At 38.1% G+C, this 25269-nt stretch overlaps 1 protein-coding gene and 1 pseudogene across 1 annotated transcript in view; one reads left to right on the forward strand and one right to left on the reverse strand.

The window, feature by feature from the left end:
• Ap1g1 (adaptor related protein complex 1 subunit gamma 1) overlaps positions 1-25269 on the reverse strand; it is an 84133-nt gene that overhangs the window by 52223 nt on the left and 6641 nt on the right. The window contains exon 2 of the mRNA XM_087900381.1: positions 5854-6057. Coding sequence (XP_087756507.1) covers positions 5854-6054 — 201 coding nt within the window. The 5' untranslated portion in view covers positions 6055-6057. The remainder of the gene's footprint in view (positions 1-5853; positions 6058-25269) is intronic.
• Positions 10057-10957, forward strand: LOC148118528 (small ubiquitin-related modifier 2 pseudogene; annotated as a pseudogene).

Here is a 25269-nt window from a genome sequence, read left to right on the forward strand (position 1 = left end):
GGGGAAGGACTTATCTTTTTTAATCAATTATACTATTAACTTCAGCACTCAGTTATTGGAGTTAGGAGTGTGACAGCCTCTTCCAATAACTACTGAAATCTCTATTAACAACCTCTGTAGCTCATCTTTCTGGTCCCTGACACAGACTAATAATGGTTCTAACTTGCTTTACACATTTCTTAACATGCATTTAGGACCTGTCATCATTCTAATAGGCCTAGGCTCTTTAAAAATGAAATAGCATTTGGATATCACCATCTGGGTCTTTTAATGGTCCAATCACTGTTCTTAGGGCTTTTATTTCTTTTTCTTCTTTTTTTTCATATAAGTCCCCTATATTCCAGACTGGTCTCAAACTCTGTATAGCCTAGCATGACTTTTAAGTTCTGATCCTCTTGCCTCTACCTCCAGAGTGTTGGAATTACAGGTATGCATCATCACCCAAGACTTCATTTATCTAGGTAAATACCCTCCCACCTGAGCTACTTGTTCAGTTCCTCTTTATTAGGACATGTTAAGGGACAATACAAAATAAGCTAGTATATGTGTTCAAATACTGGTGAGGTCAATCTGCAATGAAAATGAAAAAACTACAAAGAAAAATATAGAGTAGCTATTAATAAAAATCACTAACTGGTTAAAAGAGAAAACCATGATTATTTCAGCACACAGTGAAAGGGCATTTTATGAGATTAAATATCAAAGGTCTTCACATGATAAAGGATAACTACCTAAAGTCAATGACAGTCACCATATTTAGTCATAATATGTGGTTTAAGATTTTTAATAAGGATGCTTGCTAACACTGGTTCCACCCCCCACACTTTGTGTAAAACAGTGTCTCTCCATGTTGTCCTGGTTAGTATGGAGCTCACTGGCCACCAACTCACAGAGATCCTCCTGCCTCTGCCTCCCAAGTGCTGGGATTAAATACTGTCTCTTTGTAATATGCAGTACCCACACAGTAGAGTAAGTAGATAAAGTGTTGAGAATGATAAAGGAAAAAGAATTAATTGCCTTTGTTCTCAAACAATAGTACTAATGACATAGAGAGCAACTCTAAGTTCAATAATGTTGCTAGGCAAAAAAATATATAAAAACTATATTTCTGGGGGGGGGTGGAGAAATTCAACAATTAAGAGCACTGAATGCTCTTCCAGAGGACCTGGGACCAACAAAGCAGCTAACAACCAGTTATGACTCCAGTTCTAAAGTATCTGACACCCTCTTCTGGCTTGGTCAGACACTGCATGCACATGGTACATAGATATACAGGCAGGTAAGATATCCATAAACATATACCAAAAATAAGCAAATCTCAAATAAAAACTGAGTTGTTTAAAAAAATCCTTATGACAACTGTTAAAAAATTAAAGAACAAACCATGTATGTGCACACGTATGCACAGATAGATACATAAATCTTTAAGGATGATGTTTGTTAAGAATAGAAGCTTTAGAGAACCTGCAGATAAATGTCTCTTAAAACACGTGAGCCTTCATGGCAAGCACTGTGTTTCAGGGATTATGAAGGAGTGGACAGTGGTGCTACATTGACAGAGGGATGCCTCACACACAGGAACCCAGACAGAGCACATAGGCTGAATATAGGGAGACACAGAGAACACTGCCCAGTCCTCTGACTACCACCTGGGAACATGCATCTAGTGTTGCCAAAGCTTCTGATTTTTCTAAGCTATAGTAGAAGACCACATTTCTATGTGAAGTTCCTTCATTTTTATGTATTTGCAGTAAATTCAAAACAATTTTCCAGGGGCTGGAGAGATGGCTCAGTGGTTAAAAGCATTGTCTGCTCTCCTGAGTTCAATTCCCGGCAACCACATGGTGGCTCACAACCATCTGTAATGGTGTCTGGTGCCCTCTTCTGGCCTGCAGGCAGACACACAGACAGAATATTGTATACATAATAAATAAATATTTTTAAAAAAACAATTTTCCAAAACAGAACTGTAGAAAAATTTGGTCCTGGAACAAATTTTGTACTTCTAAAATACACTTTAGATACTCAACTTGTGGTCAACAAGATGGCATTGTCACCAGCCCTACAGACCTGAGTTCTATTCCTGAGATCCACATGGAGGAGGGAGAGAGGCAATCCCTGCAAGTTGTCATCTTACTGTCATATGTGCACTGTGGGATATGTACACACACACACACACACACACACAAATTAATATAAAATAGGAAACTATTTTACAATTGAGCCTAACCACACAAGTGAAAGATTATACACCTATGGAAATGTTTTATTATTTCTGGTATAAAACATTAAGGGTACTGTTACTGACAGGAACCCTGATGATAAAAGACCTACGAAAGACAATCTCATAGAATACATTATTTCCAAAAGCTGTTTCCTCTCCTGCAGGAAATGATAAAATAGGTAATGTTTTATGAACAAAACACAAATGTCTAACATTCATTAACTTACTCTTCATAATAGCCCTAGGAAGGGTTAGGATTGTCTCCATTTTACAGATGAGGACACTGACACACAAAAGTCAAAGATCTTAAAAGGAAAAAGATGGAGGAGACAAAACAGGATAAAGAGGAAGGAGTAAGAGAGTGAAGAAAAGGGAGAGAAGTCAAAGATCTTGTTCCAAATCACTCAGGAAAATAGGAAAGGTGGAATTCACCCTAGGCAGCCTGGCCCCTGCAGGCTTGTTTCTGGACTCTGGCATTGGACCCATGGAGTTAAACCCCTCTCCTGCTTTGGCTGACTCAACAACAGCTACTCTGGCCTGTTTTGAGTCACTCCTCCTAACTCTGACTTTGAACTATTGTTTTAGTCTTTTAAATTAAGGCTGGAAGCTTTTACTCTCTTGGTCACATCGTGGTTTGGCAAGAATAAAATAAGCAAACTTAATGGAAATAACTATTTATAAAATTTAACTAAACCCAAAAACTGAATAAGCTTTTGTGTTACAAAGATTGAAGTATAGTCTAGCATTTACTAGCTGAATGAATTTAAACAAGTCACTTAAAATCTGAATTTAATTTTTTTGTCTGGCTCCCTCTCTATAGGACAAGAATTCATCTTCAGGACAATTAACCTACCTCAAGGCTTTACTGTAAAACTTAAATGAGATTTTTATTAAAGTGGCTACTAAAAATTTTACATTTTTTATGTCTCATTAAATTTTTCTTCTTGGCATTTTTGAGACAGGGTTTTAGTATGTAGGCCAGGCTTGCCTAAAATTTGCTATGTAGCCCAAGGTAGCCTTGAAAGTACAGCAATCCTCCTGCCTTGGCCTCCCAAGTGCTGGGATTATAGGCACGCACCACCATGCCTGGCACTTCACATTTTGTTTCTATTGACAGCATCATGCTAGACACTGCATTAAAAATTAAAAAGAAACAAGTGAAATTAGTTTTAATAATATATTTTATTTAACCAATTTATCTAAAGTATCATTTCAACATATCACCATAGAAAGTATTAAATATTTTACACTTCTATGTATGAAGTTTCTAAATACAGTATGTACTTTACACTTACAGCACATTTCAATTTGTATACATTTTCAGACGAAATGCTTTAACTGTATTTCAATTTCATAAAATATACAATTGATAGACTCACGTATTTAAATTGCTTAAAACATTTAAAAGTTGTCCAATAACTGAATCAATACTCAAGAAAATTATTTTCCTTTTAATAGTCACCTTAGTTAAACGAGCCATATTTCAAGAGCTCAATGACCACCATACAGCTCCTGACTAAAATAATAAACAGCCCATCTGACAAATAAAATGCAACCATAGGGGAGTTGTTACACAATTCAACAAGAACGCTTGCTACTCATACAAGGAAGTGAGAGAATCAAGATATGAACCTCTTATGGGCATAATATAAAGAAAATTAAAGACATGAATAAGGAAAGAATTTGTTTAAGTAAAAGAAACAGAGTAATGGACTTAAAATTATAATTCTTAGCCCCAAACAGAAAGATCTTTATTTTTTTACCAAAATTTTACCATCGCTTTCTTGCAAATACATACTTTTCAACTAAAAATTCAATGTTTTATCAAATAATTAAGTTCCAAAATATCCCCCGAAAGTCAAAGTCACCAATACCATGAAACTAATTACTTCTAATGTGGTACTATAAACCAATTGTAGGACTTTACATACACTAGGCAAGAATTCCACCACTAAAAAACTATACCTTGGCCTACGTTATTTTATTTTATTTAATCATGTTATAGAAATGAAACTTAACTTTGTGTGTGTGTATGTGTATACATGTACATACACAAGTATCTTTTTCAAAATAAAATCTCCAACACCTTAAATCTACTTTGATTTTAAATTCAAGAGTTAAGAACTCTCTTGAGGATATATAAATGTGCTGTTCACAAGATGTTAACAGTGGACATCTCCAAATGGAGGGATTCTGAGTCTTATCCTTTGCTTTTTTTAAGCTCAATTTATAATATCAGACTTCTATAAATCTGACCTAATGTTTCAAATGAAAATCAAACAAGACTATATGGATGTCCATGTTTTGTATCATGCCATGCAGTACATAGTAATCATTTGAATCAAATTTAATGTAGCCTATACCTTGAAATATTAGCATCTTTAGGCTCTGACTCCATTAATTCTGTAAGAATAAAATATAAAATCTGTATCAAAGGAGGCACTGGTTATATTTTTTAAGAAAACTGTAAACAACAGATGTGAAAAATAATGCTATTTATGACTACTCCTAAGGAAATCAAATAATGAATGAATACATCCACAGGAGGCAGCCACTACTTTTGCTGCTCCCTTTCTTCTAACCCAGTCTCCTTTCTTCTTACAGTAAAACCGCAGTTTTTCTCAAAGCAACTAATGTTCTCCCATGCCCCAATCGCGTATTTCTAAAGCCACTGACCCTACTTACAGCCCCCAACGTAAGCAGAACACAAACTGACAGAAGTCTGATAAAACCTGATCTGAGTACTTTGTTCTAAGTTGGCAAGAGGTTTCCTTCCACTCAAGCCACTGAGCTAAACAGATAGGCTGACTACTGTTCTCCAGACATGACAGGTGTATCACATTATCTGAGACAGGCTATGCGAATACTTTTCTTCCCTAGTGTTGCACCAGTCTTTCAATTTTGCAGTCCATTCCTTTAAAAAAACTAGGTAGCACTGACTCTTAAGTAAAATAGAATTTAAGACTGAAAAAAAAAGTTTAAGAAATTTTAAAACAACTCATACATCTTCTGTGACTAAATCCTAAGCCCCCTATCAAGTCTAAGCATCAAAAGAAAAAAATACCTGTAGCTAAAACTATTACCCTCAATGCACAGACTGGAGAAAGCAAAGAACATACATTTGTGTCAGAAAGAGAATCAGCAGGCAGAATGAGTTGCACAAAAGTGGCAGCAACTAAGGCCTGAGGAAATCAGGACAAAACAAAATTCAAGTATCTGGCATCCACTTAATATCTTTAACTTAAAAGCATCTGTCATGGCATTTTCCCATACATCATGCACAAGGAAAGTTAACTAAGGAAACATTCAGCAAACACTAATTAAATATTTATTATAGCCCAGGTCCTCTGCCAGAACAATTAGCCCTCTAGTTAATCCAGTAAATATTTAAGCTGGGGCCACCATTAAAAAAAAGTCTCTGATCCACATAAAGAATTACAGTGGGAAGGACAAATGAGGGAATAGCGTGCCTTTCCAGGTACACAATTGCTCTCGCCATCCTATCCTTGGTGCCACAATGATCAGACTGCAATTACAGGCATCTCCCTGTCAGGAAAGGTGTGATCCCCTAACTCGTTGTCATTCAAATAATAAGTGGCCTTGCTAGATGTGGTCTCCCCTCAGCCTACCTGTCCAAAGTGAGCAGGGTAGCCCAGCATGTGCATATACAGTAATTTTGCCACATTCCGACACCGGTATGTATTGTCTTCTTCTCTAAATGATGACCGGATTGCAGCACATTCTTTCTGGATCATCTCTCGTTCCTCAGCTTGGGTCCGGGCTGTCCGGATGGTCCGGATCAGCTCCCGCAATCTGATGGGGGCTGGCATCCTCTGGATATGGAAAGACATAAAATGGAAATGTTCATGTTTTGTTTCCAAAATCATTCATACAACTTCCCATATAAAATATTGACTTGCTTTTAAGAACACAAGACTTGCTAAATCCAGCTTAGATAATAAAGTTTGCTAATAAGCTTCAAAGACACGATATGCAAATTCCACAACTTAGTAAATTTCTAGAAAGACTATAAAGGGCTAACAAAATAAAACAAAACACAGAAACATCAATGTTTGCCAGGTACGATGGCTCATTCCTGTAATCTTAACATTAGAGAGGCAGAGGTAGGAAAATTACCATGAGTTCAAGGCCTGCCTAGGGTATATAGTTCCAAGCTGGCCTGAGATACAAAAGCAAGACTCAATATTTCAAAAGGGGAGGGAAGATACTGTACCTACACATCTCACAAGAAAACTGAAATACTAAGTACAAAGTTTTACTTAATCATTAGGTAATTTGAAAAAGCCTAATGACTGACTTTAAAAAAAAAGACATTTTCTGTTCAACTGCTCTTAAATTCAAAACAACTCAATAAAGTATCAAATGAACATAACCAGAGTCACAGCTCAACTAGCAAAGTATGAGAAAGTAGAAGGAACCACTGTCAGGTTAAACAGCAGTCATCTGTCCAGCAAACAGCATTTTGGTGCACTGGGCTATTTGAAAATATACTTTTAGTGTAGCTGAGATAAAGGACTAGAGGGGCAGCTCAGCTGTCATTCATGGAGCCCTGAGTTTAAATCCCCAGCACCAATAACATCTGATGGGGAAGGAGGTTGTGTGTGTGTGGTGGGGGGGGGGGGGGTGTTCTAATCTAATACATCAAGAGGCAGACGCAAAAGATCAGAAATTTAGAAGTATCAGTTTAAGGTCAGCTTGGCTAAATAAAACATGGTTCCAAAGACATTTTTTTTCAATTTTTAAAAAAGTGAGATAAAGACAAAAATAAGCCAAGCTCTGAAGGTAACCCAATTTTGTGCCAGAGTTCAAAAAAAAATCATTATAACAGTCAAAACAAGCTTAAGGGAAAATAAAATAAAGTTGAAAATTTTGTACTATTTAATTTTAAGGATTATTACAAAATTAAAACAAACAAGATCGTGCAGAACTGAATTTAAGGAAAGAGTTGGAGAATGACAGAACACAATGTTAAGTTCAGGAATGCTCAACTAGTCTTTAGCAAAAAGCGCCAATATACGTGGATTTCTACTTGGGGAGAAAAAATTCATCTTGGGTCAATGAGATAGCTCAGTAGGTAAAGGTACTGCCTCCAAGCCTGACACTTTAGGTCAGTCCCCAGGTCCACATGTAGAAAGTCAACCAATTCCTACAAGTTATTCTCTGATCTCCATTCAATCACCACCGTATAAGCCCGCCCCCCCACACACACACAAAAATAAAAATATAACAAAATTTGGGTAAATCATGAGAGTGGAGGGACAATGCATTTCTGATAAATAATATCTATTCAGAATATGTAAATTTTATAATTCAATAATAAGGCAAGTTTATTTTTAAATGGGTAAAAGATTCATAACGACACTTCTCTAGAGACACACAGAGGCTAAAGATCTAGCTCAGCTGACAAAGAGTACTTGCCTAGTTAGCACAAAGCCCTAGCAGCATGGAGGTATAGTGCTGCATACCTATAATCCCAGCGCTTGGGAAGTAAAAGCAGGAGCAGAAATTCAAGATTATCATCAGCTACATAACAAGTTCAAGGCTAGTCTGAGCTACATAAAACTCTGTTGTAAAATAAAATAAAATAAACAAATAGCCACGAGCATATGAAAGACACTTAACAAGAAAATGCTGTTTTAAATCATAGTGAGACAGAATTAACTAACTTGGGCCCTCAACCAACAGTCAGGGAGCCTGTATGGGTCTGACCTAAGCCCTCCACATATACATTATGGTCGGCTGACTTCATTTCCTTGTGGGACCCCCTAACAGTGGGAGCAGGGGATCTCTCTGACTCTTCTGCCTGCTTTTGGGACCCTTTCTCCCTCACTGGGTAGCTTCATCCAGCTTTAATAAGAGCGGAGGTGCCATTGCAATTGATAGGCCATGTTTGGTTGATATCCCTAGGAGGTCTGCCCTTTTCTGAAGGGAAATGGAAAAGTGGATTGGGAGGGGAGGGGACAGGACTGGGAAGAAAGGAAGCAGAGGAAATTGCAGTCGGGATGAGAGAGAAAAAAATATAACGAGAAACTACAAACAATAGAATGGCTAAAACTAAATATCAAAAACTAAAGATTAAAGTTCAGAATAACTGAACTAGTAAAGACTGCTCAAAGGAATAAAAGTGGCCCAACTATTCTGGAAAACAATCTGATAGTGTCATATAAAGCTAACTATATCTGGCACATAATCATTCAGAAAATCCATCTAGCCTGAGACAGTGTCTCACTCGTGTAATTTCAGCATTTGGGAAATAGAGGCAAAATCAGCAGGTCAAGATTATCACTGGTTACACAATGAGTCTGTTGGGAGGGAGGGAATAAAAAAAATCTACTCAACATTATCCAAGACAAGTACTTACCAACAAGAAATGAAATATCTAAATTCTCACTAAGACTTGCACACAAATGTTCATAAACGCTTCATTTGTAATTTCAAAAGACTAGAAATAGCCCAAATGTCTAAAGACAAGTGCATAATGTTATGCATAACATGAAATTTCTTAAGCTAAAACAGAACCAATAAACCATTTTTAAAAAACATTCTGTCGAGCAAACTAAGTACGAGTATATACTCTCACCTCATTCACAGGGCTCTACTGGAAAAAATAGAACTAATCAAAAGTAATGAAGGAGGAAGAAATGGTTGTCTTGAGGGTAGAGAGGGAGACTGACTAGGTGCAAGAAATCTGGGGTGACACACATTCACAAGCTGTGGACAACACATTTAAAAAGGTACATTTTACTTTGTGTGTGTGTGTGTGTGTGTGTGTGTGTGTGTGTGTGTGTGTGTGTATACTGTACCTCAATAATGTTAAGAAAGTAAAAAATTGGGCTGGAGAGAATGCTCAGAGCATTGCCTGCTCTTCCAAAGGTTCTGAGTTCAATTCCCAGCAACCACATGGTGACTCACAACCATCTGTAATGGGGTCTGGTGCCTTCTTCTGGCCTGCAGGCACACACACAAACAGAATATTGTATACATAATAAATAAATATTTAATAAAAAAGAAAGTAAAAAATTATAAAATTAGGATTGGGCATGGTGCTCATGCCTCCAGAGGCAGAGAAGCTCTGTGAGTTCAAGGCCAGCCCCATGTATATAGTGAGCTCCAGGTAGTCAACAGCTACATAGCAGAACCTGGGGGGGAGGGAGGTGAAAAATTAAATGAAGATATTGTAATCTTTAAATGAAGATTTCAGTCTTCTTTAGTACACTATTACTAACTGCTGAATTCTTAAATCAATTATTTCAAGTGTTGTTCTAACCAACACACCAGGTGGATAATTCACTCATCAATTCCCTATAGTGTTAATCTTCAAGATGGGACCAAAGAAAGCACTGGAAATTTCAGAGGAAAGCTATCTAGGTATTGATATCCTCTTAGAGGTCACATTGGCCCTCTGGAACTTGTGTGACTCAAATTACATATAACTAGAGGTCCTTGTGCTCACAGACAAGCACTAGGGGAACTAGGAATGTTAAACACACAGGATTGTCTCTTCAAAGGAAAAGAGGTGTAACGGTTTTCTGCCCAGGTTGGGAATGGATGTGGTTAATAACCTGGTGATCTCTGCGCATCTGTAGGGCCAGGCCACACCTGGGTCCCACAGACTCTTAGTTTATCTCAGTCATTCTCCCTAGACCCTTATCTTAAGTACTGTTTCTCAGTCAACATAGCCCATCTTTACAGAAGAGGTCATATGTACTTTGAAAAGAGTTTCAATGTAATCATGTTTTAAGCTTTATTATACATGAAGATTGAGTGAATTATCATCAGGAACTTTCTTCAAAATAGTGCTGTGCGGTGCTGCCTGTGCGCTCCTTCAGTGCGGACCTGGTGCCTCTTTTGTGAAGCGGCAGCTGAGGAGACTCCGGCGTTCGCCATGGCCGACGAGAAACCCAAGGAAGGAGTCAAGACCGAGAACAACAACCATATTAATTTGAAGGTGGCGGGGCAGGATGGCTTTGTCGTGCAGTTTAAAATTAAGAGGCATACACCACTTAGTAAACTAATGAAAGCCTATTGTGAACGACAGGGTTTGTCAATGAGGCAGATCAGATTCCGGTTTGATGGACAGCCAATCAATGAAACAGACACACCTGCACAGTTGGAAAGGGAGGATGAAGATACGATTGATGTGTTCCAGCAGCAGACAGGAGGTGTCTACTAAAAAGGGAACCTGCTACTTTACTCCAGAATTTTGTTATAGACCAAGAATACATTCGCAATTAGAAAGCCGCAATTTGGTTCCACCACATCCTGACTACTACAGTATAGTTTTCTCTATTCTTTCATTTCCCTGTCCCCATTTCTTTATTGTACATAAAGTAACTGGTGTATGTACACAAGCATATTGCGCTTTTTCCTTTTTTCTTTTTTTTTAAACTAAATGGCCAATGTTCTGTTTTGATTGACATCAGATGGAGGTGGTCGGGGGAAGTACTGGTTCTGTGAAAATACCCCCTACTCCATTAGTGGCATGCTCATTCAGCTCTTATCTTTATATTCCAGTAAGTTATTTTGCTCTCAATGTTTTAACAAAAGAACCCAACCACAAAATCCTTGCATACCTTGTTCGATTGGAGAATTTTAATGTTTTTCATTTATCATTGTAAAACCAAGGACAATTTTATAACTTTTTTGTACGTAGCTGTTACATGTAGGGCAATCTGTCTTTAAGTAGGGATAAATTACTCTTGAACAAAATGATCCTAGATAGTTTTCCCTTCAAGTCAAGCGTCTTGTTGTTTAAATAAACTTCTTGTTTAAAATGAAAAAAAAAATAGTGCTGTGCTTATATATACCTAAATAAGCTGCCTGGTGTCGGACTCTAAAAGTTGAATCCATACCAGTCACTAAGTAGTGCTGAATCAGATTTCATTCTTGTCTCATGCAGATCAACACTCTGCTGGCCCTGGAGGTCACTGAGACCCCCACACTGCCTGTGTATTATTGTTACATTTTATGAGAAATAGTCAAGGGTCTATCATTTGAAATTTACAAAATATTTTTATATTCATTATCTGATTTGTCCTGTTTTTTCTTTGATACTGAAACAGAATTTTGTATCATTCAGGTTGGCCTGAAAATACTGCTAAACTTCTGATACTCCTGTTTCTGTCTCCCAAGTGCTAGCATTAAAGTTATGTGCCACTATGCCTAGTTTATATAGTGCTGGGAAGAAAAGTCCAGGTCTGTGTGCGCTAGGCAAGCCTTTTACTAAGTGAACTACATCCCCAGCCCTCCTTAGACCACTTTGAAGTTAAGGTAGAAATCATGATCCCTATTTTGCCTATGAAAAAACTTACTTTCAAAAACTCTGCAATTTGCTTAAGATCACAAAGGTAACAGGTGGCAGAGGTAAGACCTGAACCAGTCTTAGAACTCCAGTATTTGAGTTCTCTTTAGACTTCAAAATGAACATTACCCTTACATATGAAATGATACAACTACTAGGATTTATTTTAAAGTACTTCAGAAAAAAGAAACAACAACAAAAATGAACCAAACAAACAAGCAAACAAACAACAACCAAAAAAACGGTGAAAAAAATTAAGAAGATGGGCAAAATGTGATCGTTGCTGAATACATTAATGTTCAGTAATCTGGTTTTGTGTACATGACATTTTCATAATCAAAACCTTTTGGAAAATCACAAAGCTTCCAGGTAAAGATATAATGGAGTTGGTAAGAGTGTTTGCCTCGCACGTAGGAAGGCCTGGGCTCAATTCCCAGCACTGCATAAATTATATATGGTATTGTACACCTATGATCTAAGCACTCTGGAAAAGTCAGAAGTTCAATGCCAGCCTAGGACACCTGAGACCCTATCAAGGAAAGAAGAGCAGAAGGAAGGTTGGAAGAAAAACAGGAAGGGAAGAAAGGGGGAAAAAGAGGAAACAAAGTAGGGGAGGACAAGGGAGAGAGGGAAGAAAAGGAAAGAAATTGAGAAATTTCAATTAAACAAGGCATTTAAACATGCAAATGTCTTATTGATAAGATGTTCAATATTTAAGAATCTACTAAAGAGCAGTTTAAGGATCTACTTAAAGAGCCATTTCTTCTTTAAACTATAAATGCCAGAGACTTTAGGATAAAACATTGGTAAGCAAACAAGAATGCTGCATATGTAATATATAACAGGAGAATGTACCTAAAAAGCATCAAAAGAACCCAGCTACTAGTGATTAAGAGTGGTAACTGCCCAAAGCCCAGTCTACTTTCAAAAGTAGACTTTTAACTCCTTCACAGAGAAGAGAAATGTTATCTGGCAAAGCATGGTGGCTCAGTCTACAATCCCAACACTTAAGAGGCTAAAGTAGGAGGATCATTACAGGTTCAAGGCTAGATAGTCTTAAAGTCAAGAACAAACGTTATTGGAAGAAACAGGAGTACAGCTGAGTGGTAGAGACCTTGCCTAGCAAGCATAATGACCTGGTTCACCACAGCACCACCAAAAATAGCTGAAAAGCTCTAGAAAACAATGTTTCTCTAAAAATACCCTAATGATTCTACAAAGCAAACAAAACTGTTAGAAAAAGCTTAAATCTAGTCCCAGAACATGTACTTAATCTAACTCAAGGGGCAAAAAAAAATCAAGAATTTAAGTTAATTTAACAGAAAAACAGGTTATCTGGAACAAAGTCTAAGCAATCAGTCACAAAATCACAGAAATAAAGTCCGTGCCACCAGCAAGATTTTTTTTTAAGCGCCAAGAGAATTTATTATTAGAGTTTGAAAGAAAAACCCCCAAAGGGGGCAAGCTATAAGATTGCAGATTAGAGGGGAAATGAAGGGGGGGGAGAGGGAGGAAGGGACAAAGGGAAGGAAAGAGGGAAGGGAGTGATAAAATTATGCTGTTTGAGTTAGACCAACATGGAGATCAACCACATGGCAGACAAGCAGCCACATAATAAGGACGGAAGCATTAGAGAAAGAATAAATAGCCTAAATACCAAAGAAGCACACTTAGGTTCAGGCTAAGATCCAAAAGAAAAGGGGGCAAATCCAACAGAACCTTATGGTGGCTCTGGTGTGACTGCAGAGGGCAGGAATTCTGGAGGAAAAGTATTTTATCTCTTTGTGAGGATACTTATTTCTCCTACTTCTTAAGCATAGCTTAAACCAGGTGACTGACCTACCTGCCCAGCTGGGTTAACTGTAGAGGGGCATGTCTTCACCCAGCGGTACAGTCCATTCTTTACTGTAACATTCCCTCCTCTGAAGAAGTAACCCTAAAAACGTTTAGGAGATGGGCTAAAATTGGGGGTTATAACTCATTTTTACATGAAAATCTAGGGATCTGATTTCAAAGCTTTTCACCAGAAGGAATTAATATCTGGGCTGAAGTGTGAATCCTTACCCTCACAGACAGCATCCAGGCAGGATTTAAGAGGAGTTTCTAAGTCCTGATACCATCATTGGCCTCTCCGAAGAGGTAACCCTAACTGCCCTTTAGAAAGTGATGACTGAATCTGGCCTCTTCAGGCCAGGGTGGGTCTCAGACAGCAGTCGTGGTACCCCTCCAATGGGCCCACCCCATTTAGGAGACTGCAAATAAAAGTCAGGGAGGAAAGAAGTCCTTGGCTGGTGCATGGAAAGAAAACTTTGAGAGCAGTAGGAAAGAGTTATCAGCATTACAAGACCTAGACAGAGAACTAGAAGAACCCACAGCAAAATATAATTTTAAATGCCAATAGGTTTTAAGGGAGCAAATTTGTGGTCCTGGCATCTATACACACCATGTACAACAACACAGAATTAGTTACCTGTTTGACTCACTCTGCAATTCTGCAGTCCGCCCAATATTAAGCGGTCTACAGCTTACAAAAAAAGCTTTTTTTCCCTAAGCTGTTACAACTCACTACATTAATTAATATTTTTATATATCATATCTTAATAGGCACAGATTGAAAACAAAAATTAACTCAGATGGCAAAAAATTGGGCACAAGGCCAGTGGAATGGTTCATCTGGTAAAAGTACTTGCCCCCACACCTGGTAACCTGAATTCAATCCCTGGAACCCATATGCTACAAAGAGAATGGACTCTGAGCTCTGCTAGCACATGATACACATGTCCCGCCCCTGCCCCTCCCTTACCTCCCCCACACACACACAAAGAGAATTGGTCAAAATTTGAAAAACACATTCTAAAATCAAAACTAAACACATTCTGGATCCAGGGAAGATGAATAAGCACATGCCATTCTGTCCCTCTAAACCACCAGTTCCCAACCTGTGGGTCACAACCCCTTTAGGGGTCATCAAATGACCCTTTCACGGTGGTCACATACTAGATATCCTGCATATCAGATATTTACATTATGATTCATAACAGTAGCAATATTACAGTTATGGAGTAGCGACAAAATAATTTTATAGTTGGAATACTCCACAACATGAGGAACTGTATTAAAGGGTCACAGCATTAGGAAGGTTGAGAACGCACACATCAAAAAGCATTACACAGTGTCCTGAGGACTTTCATTCGCAGTGACAGTGAGCAGACTGAAGATGCATGACTTCAAGTTCCAATGAACTTGGTAGACAGGTTTTCACTTTCCCTCCAGCACTGTCCAGTCTGGATTGACAGTAACAAACCAGAAGTGTTCACTGGAGAGTTGAGGAATTCTGTGCAAAGGAGGACCAAAACCAAAGGGGAAATTACCTCTGGGCTTTCAGCTTTATTCCCTTCCTCCTTCCTCCACCCTCACTCCTACACAGTACTACAGTAGTGGTGGTTATGGCACAAGCACAGCAGCCAGAGGCAGGCAGACACATGAAAACTGGGGGAGAGCAATGATTTTTTTTCCCTGACTAATGGTCATGATCCCAAGACAGTAAGTGGGTCATTCTCTTCCCTCCTCTCTCTCCTCCAGTAGAGAAAGACAGAAAAAGCACAACTCTTAATGTTAAAATAGTTAAAATACACCTAAACTATTTACCTAAAAAATATATAACAAAAGATCTGATGTGGAGTTGTATGCATCTAATTCCAGCACTCCGGAGGCAGAGGTAGGAGGATCTCTGTGAGTTTGGCCTGATCTATATACATAGCAAGTTTCAGGTCAGCTATGATTACATAGAGAGACTCTGTTTCAGGGAAGTCGGGGGGGGGGGGGAGGGACTCACAAAACTAACAGATATACCAAGAAAAACAAAACCCCAATTAGAAAACTGCACTATGCTACCCTCAAACTCTACACTCTACTAGTAGACAGAAAACAATTGGAACCCCACCATCAACTAATCAGAACTAACCAGCATTTAGAGACGCCTCAAACTGATAACAATATACAGCAGATATTTTTCAATTTTATAGAATAATCACAAAGACAGACCATGTCCTGAATCACAAAAGAATTAAATAGAAATCATAGAGTATGAAAGCTGAAAACAACAGAACTAAAATAAACTAGTAATCAATAATAACTGTTAAGAGTTATTTCAGTAGCCAGGTGGTGGTGGTGGTACACACCTTTAATCACAGCATTCAGGAAGTAGAGGCAGGCAAATGTGAATTAGAGGCCAGCCTGATCTACAGAGCTACTTTCAAGACAGGCTCCAAAGCTACACAGAGAAACCCTGTCTCAAAAAATAAAATAAAAAAAAACCAAACAACAACAACAAAAAAAAACCACAAGAGTTATCCCAGAAAATTAGAAAACATGCAGAATTAAACAGAAACGTTAACACACGCACTGAAGCAGTGCTTAAAGCGCAGCTCTCAACCTGTGGGCTGAGACCCATTTGGGGAGTCGAGCAACTCTTTCACAGGGGTCACCGAAGAAAACATCAGAAAACACAGATATTTACATTAAGATTCATAACAGTAGCAAAATTACAGTTATAAAGTAGAAATGAAAATAATCTTGCTGTTGGTGGTCATCACAATATGAGGAACTGGATTAAAGGATAGCAGAAATAGAAGGTTGAGAACCACTGTCGTAGAGGGAAATCTACAGCACTAACTATTTACATAAGAAAAAAATGAGTCTCAAATTAATCTAAACTTCTACTTTAAATTCCTAAGAAAAGGGAATAAATAAATAAATAAATAAATAAATAAACAGAACCAGTAGGGGGTTAGGTTATGTGCTGTGGAATAATCCCTCTGCACACTGTGAAAATGTGTTGCTCTCATTGTTAATAAAAAACTGATTGGCAGATAGCTAGGCAGGATTGTGGGGACAGAGAGAATGCTGGGAAGAAGGGCAGTCAGAGGAGTTGACAGCCAGAGAAAAAACAAGAGATGCAAAATGAAAGAGAGTGTAGAGTGTATAATAATATAAATGGATTAATTTAAGTTGTAAGAGCTAGTTAGCAATAAGCCTGGGCATTTATAATTAATAATCAATAATAAGTCTCCGAGTGGATATTTGAAAGTGGCTGACAGAATAGAGCTAATCGAGGTCCCAACGAAAAACTCAGCCTACAGTGATGGCTCAGCTTGTTGGTAGGCCTGAGTTGATCCCTGGGACCCACATGGTGGAAAGAAGGAATCAACTCTTGTTCCAGCATGCATACATTCAATGATGTGCATGCAAACACACATACAGAGACACACACACAACACACACACACACACAATTTAAAAACAAATAAAAGAATAGAAATCAATTAAATCAAAAGAAAGAGAAACAAAACAGTATACACCTGTAATCCCAGCACTAGAAAAGCTAAATAAAGCAGAAGATGGTGAATTTAAAGACAGCCTAGGTTACATAGCAATGCTATCTTTTAAAAAAAAAAATTAGTCAATAAAAATAAATAACAAATAAAAAAATGTAAGACCAAGCATGGGAATGTCCACCTATACTCTGAGCAACTAGGTTGGCTCAAACAGAAGGATCACTATTCTCTACAATATAATGAGGCCTCCATCAAAAATAATTAGGGAGCTGGAAAAAGATGGAACAATAAGTAAGAGCACATGCTACCTTGCAGAGGACCCAAGTTTGAGTCCCAGCATCCAGGTAGCAGCATGCAATTGTCTGCAACGCCAGTTCTAGGGGATCTAATGCCCTCTTCTGGCATCCACAGGCACCAGCCACATCCATGGTACACATACATACAACATACATACATGCAAGTAAAACACTCACATATAAAATTAAATAAATCTAGAATTTAAGTAATTAATCAAATTCACTAAGCTCTTAGATAAAAGATGATGCCGACGTAGTCTCAATTAAAAGCAAGCATTTTCTGTGCCATCAGACTGAGTCTATCAGAGATGTAGACTAGAAAAGTCTCTACTGATCTAAGCCTGAGGTGTCAAGTTGTCTAGAAAGAAGTTTCTGAGTGGCTGATTGAAAAACAGTATCCTCTGAACATTCAAATTAAAAAAAAAAAGTTGCCTATTAAGTTAAACCCCTTTTAAACTTCTAAACAGGTAAAATAAAATTAAAGGGGGATCTAATGCTTTAAATATGTGAGAGAGAGCAAACACAAACAGTAATTTTCTTTATGTAAATAAGCCTGTTCTGAAAATTCTAGCCAAGTCTAATACTACAAAGGAAAACAATAAGGAATGTGCCTTTATTTGGCCAAAGCGCTGAAGAGAGCGAAGCATTCTATTACAATAAAAGACTGGAAGTAACAGCAACTAAAATAAAATAGATTACAAAGAAGGACAACTACTAAGGACCAGAAATGGAGCTATTCAGCCAACTTCTTCACTTGCATTCCCTAGTCTTCTTGCATAAATAAGTCTTGGATTTTGAAAGAGATTTCTGAATGACAAGTAGAAATGGGAAAGATAAAGTAAAGTTCTAAAGCCCTTAAAAGCATACTCTAAGTATCATAACATATCCCTCAGATGCAGGAGCTGTAATATGTCAAACCTTTAAATGTGTACTCCTCAGACATGGGCCCTGTAACAGAAATATGCTTTTCTATTAGAGAACAGATGTGAAGAAACTCTACAGCCAAAATAATAAAACAGAAACCCTAATCATCAATTAGTATTGTCAGCCAAGCCACCTAGGGCAAGCCTTATGATATGACTAAGCCTCTGCCCCATCAACTTAAAAATAAGGACATAGAATGGTCTCTAAAAATATGTTTGAGTATTTGATGGTGGTGCACACCTTTAATCCCAGTGTTCAGGAGGCAGAGGCAGATGGATCTCTGTGAGGTTTAGGCCAGCCTGGTCTACAGCATGAGTTTCAGGGCAGCCAGGGCTGTTACAGAGAGAAATCTTGCCTCAAATAAAACAAAAACAAAAACAGCCGGGAGGTGGTGGCGCACACCTTTAATCCCAGCACTCGGGAGGCAGAGGCAGGCAGATCTTTGTGAGTTCAAGATAATAATCCAAGATCAGTTTCATAACATAATATTTTTTCTCCTTGTTCGATCAATGAGCCCCCTATCTTATGATAAAGTATTAAGAAAACAATTTATACTAAAAAAGTGCCAATCACTCACTCAGTTTTATGGCAGATATTCCAATAAGTACTTGGGACCAAAATGGTCAATACATTTATTCTTAAGAACTCAAACGTGAAGCTAGATAACTGTAATCCCAGCATTTAGGAGGAGGAGGACAGAAGACTGAGGATTGAGGCTGGCACTGACTATCAGACTCTGAAAGAACTTAAAAGTCTACTGAGGATAACAAAATTTAAGTTCAGCCATATAATAAAAAGAAACAAACTAAACAATGGCAAAAAGAAAAATTTTATATATGAATAAGTAAATTTTGTCATGGCCAAAAATAATTTAGTATATTTGGGCCTTTTTTTCTTTAATGAAATGGCTTTTTACAGAACTTAGATTTTTCCAATTTTGTAAAGATAATGAAGTATATAGACTACGTACACTGATTTACCCACTGTGTCTATCTGGCACAGCACCTTAATTACTAACATTATTTTTGCAGAAAAAAAAAAAGTCAGTCAGTTATACAAAAAGAAAGAAATAGTAACCAACAAATTCATGCCTACTTGGGTCAGATATTTTTAATATTGAAAGGATCATAAAACCCTGCTTATTTTTAGTGTTCTTTGTTTTTTTGTTGCTAACTTTAATTTCAAACTTGAGACAAGGAACTATAAACTGAAAGCTATAAATGATAACCTTGGGGTTGATTACCTGGGTTGATTCCTAGCTCCACCACTTAATAGCTGTATGACCTTGAATAAATGACTTAAACTCTGACATTTTCAGTTTCCTCATCTGCAAAATGTGGAGAAAGTGCCTATCCCAAAGGGTTATTGTAAGAATTCAATATAACATATATTAAAAAAAAAACACATTAAAGAACATATTCTAGTTGGGTGGTGGTGGCACACACCTTTAATCCCAGCACTCTGGAAGCAGAGGGAGGCAGATCTCTTAAAGTTCAAGGCCAGTCTGGTCTACAGAACAAGTTCCAAAACACCAAAACCACAGAGAAACCCTGTCTCGAAAAATAAAAAAAAAAAAAACACACACACACAACAAAACAAACAAACAAAAAATATTCTAGCTCTCGATGATGGCCCTCGACTGTAATCCTAGTACTCAGGAATCTGGAAGCAAAGGACCAACAGAGTTTAAAACCATCCTGGGCTATGTTAGGAAATCGCTGCTTTTTTTTTTTGGTTTTTGTTTTTTAAAATCGTTTTCTTTAAAGATAGAACAGTGCAAAAGGGTGTTACCTATATTCATGGAAAAGATAAAGATCAATTCAACACACGGCCCATCTATGAGGGAAGGGAGTACAAGCAGGGACAGAATGAGATACAGGGTCTTTGCTAACATTTTCTCTCTTAGATAATGGGTAAGTTAATATTTATTATTATGCTGAGTAGTGATGACACATGCCTTTAAACCCAGCACTCAGAAGGCACAGGCAGGAGTATCTGTGAGTTCGAGGCCAGTCTGGTCTACAGAGTGAGTTCCAGGACTGCCATAGCTGGTAAACAGAAAAACCCTGTCGTCTTGAAAAACTAAAACAAAACAAAACAAATATGTATTATTGCTCACCATGTTTTCTGTCTGAAATATTTCATACTTAAACTAAACTCAGGGGCTGGGGAGAAAGCTCTGTTGATACAGTGCTTGCATCACATGAGAAAGGTCCTGGGATTAACCTCCGGTCCTGAAATAAAAAAATCTAAATTCAAATACATCTAATCCATGTAATAAGTACTGTGACTACATTATCTGGAAAATATAAACTATCTGGTTATATTGTTGAGGAGTTTGTGGTTGTTGTTACTTTAGTTTTTTTTAAGGCAAGATTTCATGTGGCCATGGCTGACTCCAACGGGCTATATAGTTGCTGACTTTTAACTCTCCCCCTCCAGACACACTACACACCACACACACACACACACACACACACACACACACACACAGAGGAATTATGGGTATGTACTATCACACCAAGCTTTATTTTACAGAGTACTAAAAGATCACAAAGGTTGTAGGCTCGATGATACACAGCATTTGCCTAGTATACGCCAAGACCCTGGGTTCAATCAAAAATACCAAAAGAACAACAAAAGGTGCTAGAGAGATGGATTACCAGGTTTGCAGGCTAGTCTAATATCAAGTTGAAACACAAAAAAACAAATGAAAGGAAGAAACCTCAAATGAGAAAATACCTCCATAAGATCCAGCTGTGGGGCATTTTCTTTTCAGTGATGATGGGGGAGGGCCCAGCCCATTATGGGTGTTTCCATCCCTGGGTTGATCTGGGTTCTATAAGAAAGCAAGCTGAGCAAGCCAGGATAAGTAAGCTGGTAAGCAGCACCCCTCCACGGTCTCTGCATCAGCTCCTGCCTCTAGGTTCCTGCCCTGTGTGTGGGTTCCTGTCCTGACTTCCTTTGAGGATAAACAGCAATATGGAAGTGTTAACCAAATAAACTCTTTCCTTTCCAACTTGCTTTTTGGTCATGGTTCTTTGTCACAGTGATAGAAACCCTAATTAGGACACCAGGGGAAAGCACTTGCAAGCTTGAAGACCAGAATTCAGATCTCAACACCCAAAAGCTCTAGATGGCACTCATGAGTGTAACCCCAGCACTGGGGATTGTGAAGGGTAGAGACAGCAAGAACAGGAAGAAAATCTGGGGTTTGCTGGCCAACAGCCTAAACAAAAGGACAGTGACTGAGCTCCAAGTTCAGGAAGAGACCTTGCCCCAAAGGAGTAAGGAGGAAAACAATAAGATAAGCCTATACACCTGAATATCACACACAGACACACACATACCAGGAAGGGGGAAGATGTGAGGGGGCAGAAGAAAGAGGGAGAGGGAGTTGAGGTTATCTAGTTAGTATGCTAACAGAAAGCATTAGATGACTTTCTAAGGTCCTACGCCTACCTTCAATTTGCTGAACTCCTGATTCTCCTATGTCCAACGTCACCAGGTTTGTACAGTGTTGGAAAATCACATTTAGGGTCCCCTGAATACTAGGCAAGCACTACATCCTCAACCTGTAAGATTTTTTTTTAAAGATTTATTTATTTATTATGTACACAACATTCCTTCCATGTGTGCCTGCGGGCCAGAAGAGGGCACCAGATCTCATTATAGATGGCTGTGAGCCACCATGTGGTTGCTGGGAATTGAACTCAGGACCTCTGGAAGAGCAGTCAGTGCTCTTAACCTCTGAGCCATCTCTCCAGCCCAAGATTTATTTTAGGAAAAAAAAAAATTTCGTGAAACAGAGTCTCATTCTGCAACCCAGATTAGCCTAGAACTAAAATTCCTCCTACCCATGTGCTAGGATTACATATACACAAAACCATGCCCAGCCATTTAGAAAATGTTCTGTTCAAATAGCTAAGTAAAATTGGGCTTTAGAGATCAAACTATATGAGGTTATTTTAAATGTTCAAAGAGTAATCAAAATTACCAAAATGGGGAGGGGGCGCAGGAGGGGAGGCTGAAGAGATGACTCAATGGTTCTTCCAGAGAATCCAAGCTCAATTCCCAGCATCCATATAGCAGCTTACAACTGGTAACCCCAGATCCAAGAGATCTAAGGTCCCTCTTCAGCATGCATGTGCTACAGATACACATGCAGGCAAAACACCCACACACATAAAATAAAATAAATCTCAGCTGGGCAGTTGTGGCACACACCATTAATCCCAGAACTCAGGAGGCAGAGGCAGGTGGATCTCTGTGAGTTCAAGGTTTACAAGAACTAATTCCAGGACAGGCTCCAAAGAAACCCTGTCTTGAAAAACCAAAAAATAAATAAATGAATAAATAAATAAATCTCAAAAAAAATCAGCAGATATTAAATTACTGATAAACACTCAGAAAAAAAGTTAAACAATTTTCTGTATTGATTCTCCTAAAATTCATCACCCAAATTGAGAAAACAGTCAATCAACACTATTCTTAGGCCAAGATCACCTTTTCTTTTTTGATCCCATGAAATGCTTCCTTTCTCACTCCAGGATAAGATCCCCAAGGCTATGTCCTTGTAAGTTCACCCTTATCTCTCCCTCACCTCTGAAGTATGAACCCAATAGATACTGTTTTTATTGAATCTGAAATACTAAAATAGTCTTATCTAAAGAATACGTATTTGTCCTTCCAAAGAACATGAAGTGAAGGTGTCCTGGCCCAGATAACTTTCTTCCCACATCAGAACTCACTACCTGCTGAGGAGCTCTGAGCCAATAGACAGCCAGAGTCAAGAACACAAAACTAAAAGGCTGAAGCTTCTATGGCTACAAGGTCATTTGTTCCCTGATCCTAAAGACATTTGAATTCTAAGTCTTAAAAAAAAAATCTAAATTAAAAGCATTAATTTCAACATTAAATCACCCCTTTTCTATCCAACATGAGGACTTTATTTGAATAATTCTTGCTAAACACTAAAAAAAGACTTGAGTAAAGAAATGAGACTGTAGTTTTCTTTACCACTTATTACTGCATAATATCCAGTCACAGACTGTATGGCTGAGAACTAAGAAACTAAATTAACTAGGCAAAAATTTTCATATATTCCTTCTTGTATCAATATGGTCTATACTTTTACATTACCTGCTATATAAAAACCCCATGCCAGACTTTGTTTTTGTTTTGTTTTGTTTTTTGTTTTTGTTTTGTTTTTTGTTTTGTTTTGTTTTGTTTTGAAGACAGAATTTGTGTAGCTCTGGCTGTCCTAGAACTTGCTCTGTAGAGCAGGCTGTCCTTGAACTCAGCAATCTGCCTGCCTCTGCCTCCCAAGTGCTAGGATTAAAGGCATGTGCCACCATTGCCCAGCTCAGATTTTTGTTCCATAAGTATAACCAAATTAATGCATTTAGAAAATATAAAATAATATGACTTGAGCTGAACACTACGAATGGTTAACTACTTCTTGTTTAACCATTAACCATTTTCTCTTGCTGGTAAGAGTGGTCTTTTGTATGTGCTATGTGCATGTGTGACAAAGTGTAATTAATATTAAAAAGAAAAAAAGCAAGCTAGCTAGCCAGTTTAAACTAAGAATGGGGACTGAGCTCAGTAGGGTGGCACAAGCATTTAATCCCAGCACTGGGGAGGCAGAGGCAGACAGATCTCTGTGAACTCCAGCCAAGTCTACGGAGCAAGAGACAGAAACACACAGAGACACACAGACACACACACACACACACACACACACACAAAGAGAGAGAGAGAGGGAGAGGATTGAGCTCAGCTGGTAGAACACACTTGCCTAGCATGAACAAAGTCCTGAATTCAATCCCCAGCACCATACAAACTAGGCATGGGGGCAGAATCATGTCTGAAATATTTAGGATGTAGACCAGGAGGATCAGAAATTCAAAGTCAGGGGCTGGAGACAAGGCTCAGGAGTTAAGAACACTGAATGCTTTTCCAAAGAACCCAGGTTCAGACATATCAACATGGCAGCTCACTTCTGTCACTCTGATCTGTCTTGTTGCCTTCTTTTGGCCTACTCAGGCACCAGGCACACACATCGTATACAAACATACATTTATGCAGGGAAAAATACTCAAACACATAAAATAAAATTAAAATTAAAAGAAAGTGGGGTTGGAGAGATGGCTCAGAGGGTAAGAGCACTGGCTGCTCTTCCAGAGGTTCTGAGTTCAATTCCTATCCTAGCAACCACATGGACGCTCACAATCATCCATAATAGGATCTGGTGTCTTCTTCTGGCATGCAGGCATACATGCAGACAAAGCATTCACACATTAAAAAAGAATAAGTTTTTAAAAAATAAATAAAAATAAGCTACTTCCTCATTCTACTGTCCTAAATACCTCCATGGAAAAATTTTTAAGCAAAATACAGAATCCATGTTCCCACTGGTAGAGAAAACAACACATTTTAAAATTGTCAAATATAGGTCTATCATGACAGCTCAGCAGGTTAAGGTTCTTACCACTTAGTCTAACAACCTGAGTTTGAGCTCCAGGACCCACATGGTAGAAGGAGAGAAGTGACTGACTTCCTCAAGTGGTCTGACTACTACATGAGTTGTCTACAGACAAGTGCATGTGCGCACAAATAAATAAATTTAATTTTTGAAAATATGTTTGTTAGTACTACCAGGAAAGGTTCTTTCTTCTTAAAACTAAGTCTTGCCCTGAACAATCATATCAAAACCTAATATTTCACAGATTCAAATAACTCTAAACAGTGTACTTGATTATTTTCAGTTAGTTTTCCCCAATCATCTCAGAGCAGTATTTTATATTTTTAAACATATTTTCAAATACTTCAAAACACTGTAAGAAGCCTTTTATGAAGATTTTTTTAAAGGAATTTAAGTATTAGCTTATCTTTCTTTTCTTTAGCTTGAAACTAAAATTTATTTTTATTTTTGGTTTCAAGACAGGGTTTCTCTGAGTAGCCCTGAATCTCCTGGAACTTTCTCTATAGACCAGGCTGCCTGTGACTCCCAAGTTCTGGGATTAAAGGCGTGTGCCACCATGCCAGACTCGAAACTGCAATGTCTTAACAGTGGAAATTAAAAATGTCTTCCCTAACTTAGGCTGAAAACACACAGCTGGGATCCTTTTTACAACTAAATAATACAGAACATCTCTCTTTTTTG

The sequence above is a fragment of the Myodes glareolus genome, chromosome 22 (genome assembly GCF_982192425.1).
Source record: "Myodes glareolus chromosome 22, mMyoGla1.1, whole genome shotgun sequence".
In the NCBI taxonomy this organism is placed as follows: Eukaryota; Metazoa; Chordata; class Mammalia; order Rodentia; family Cricetidae; genus Myodes; species Myodes glareolus.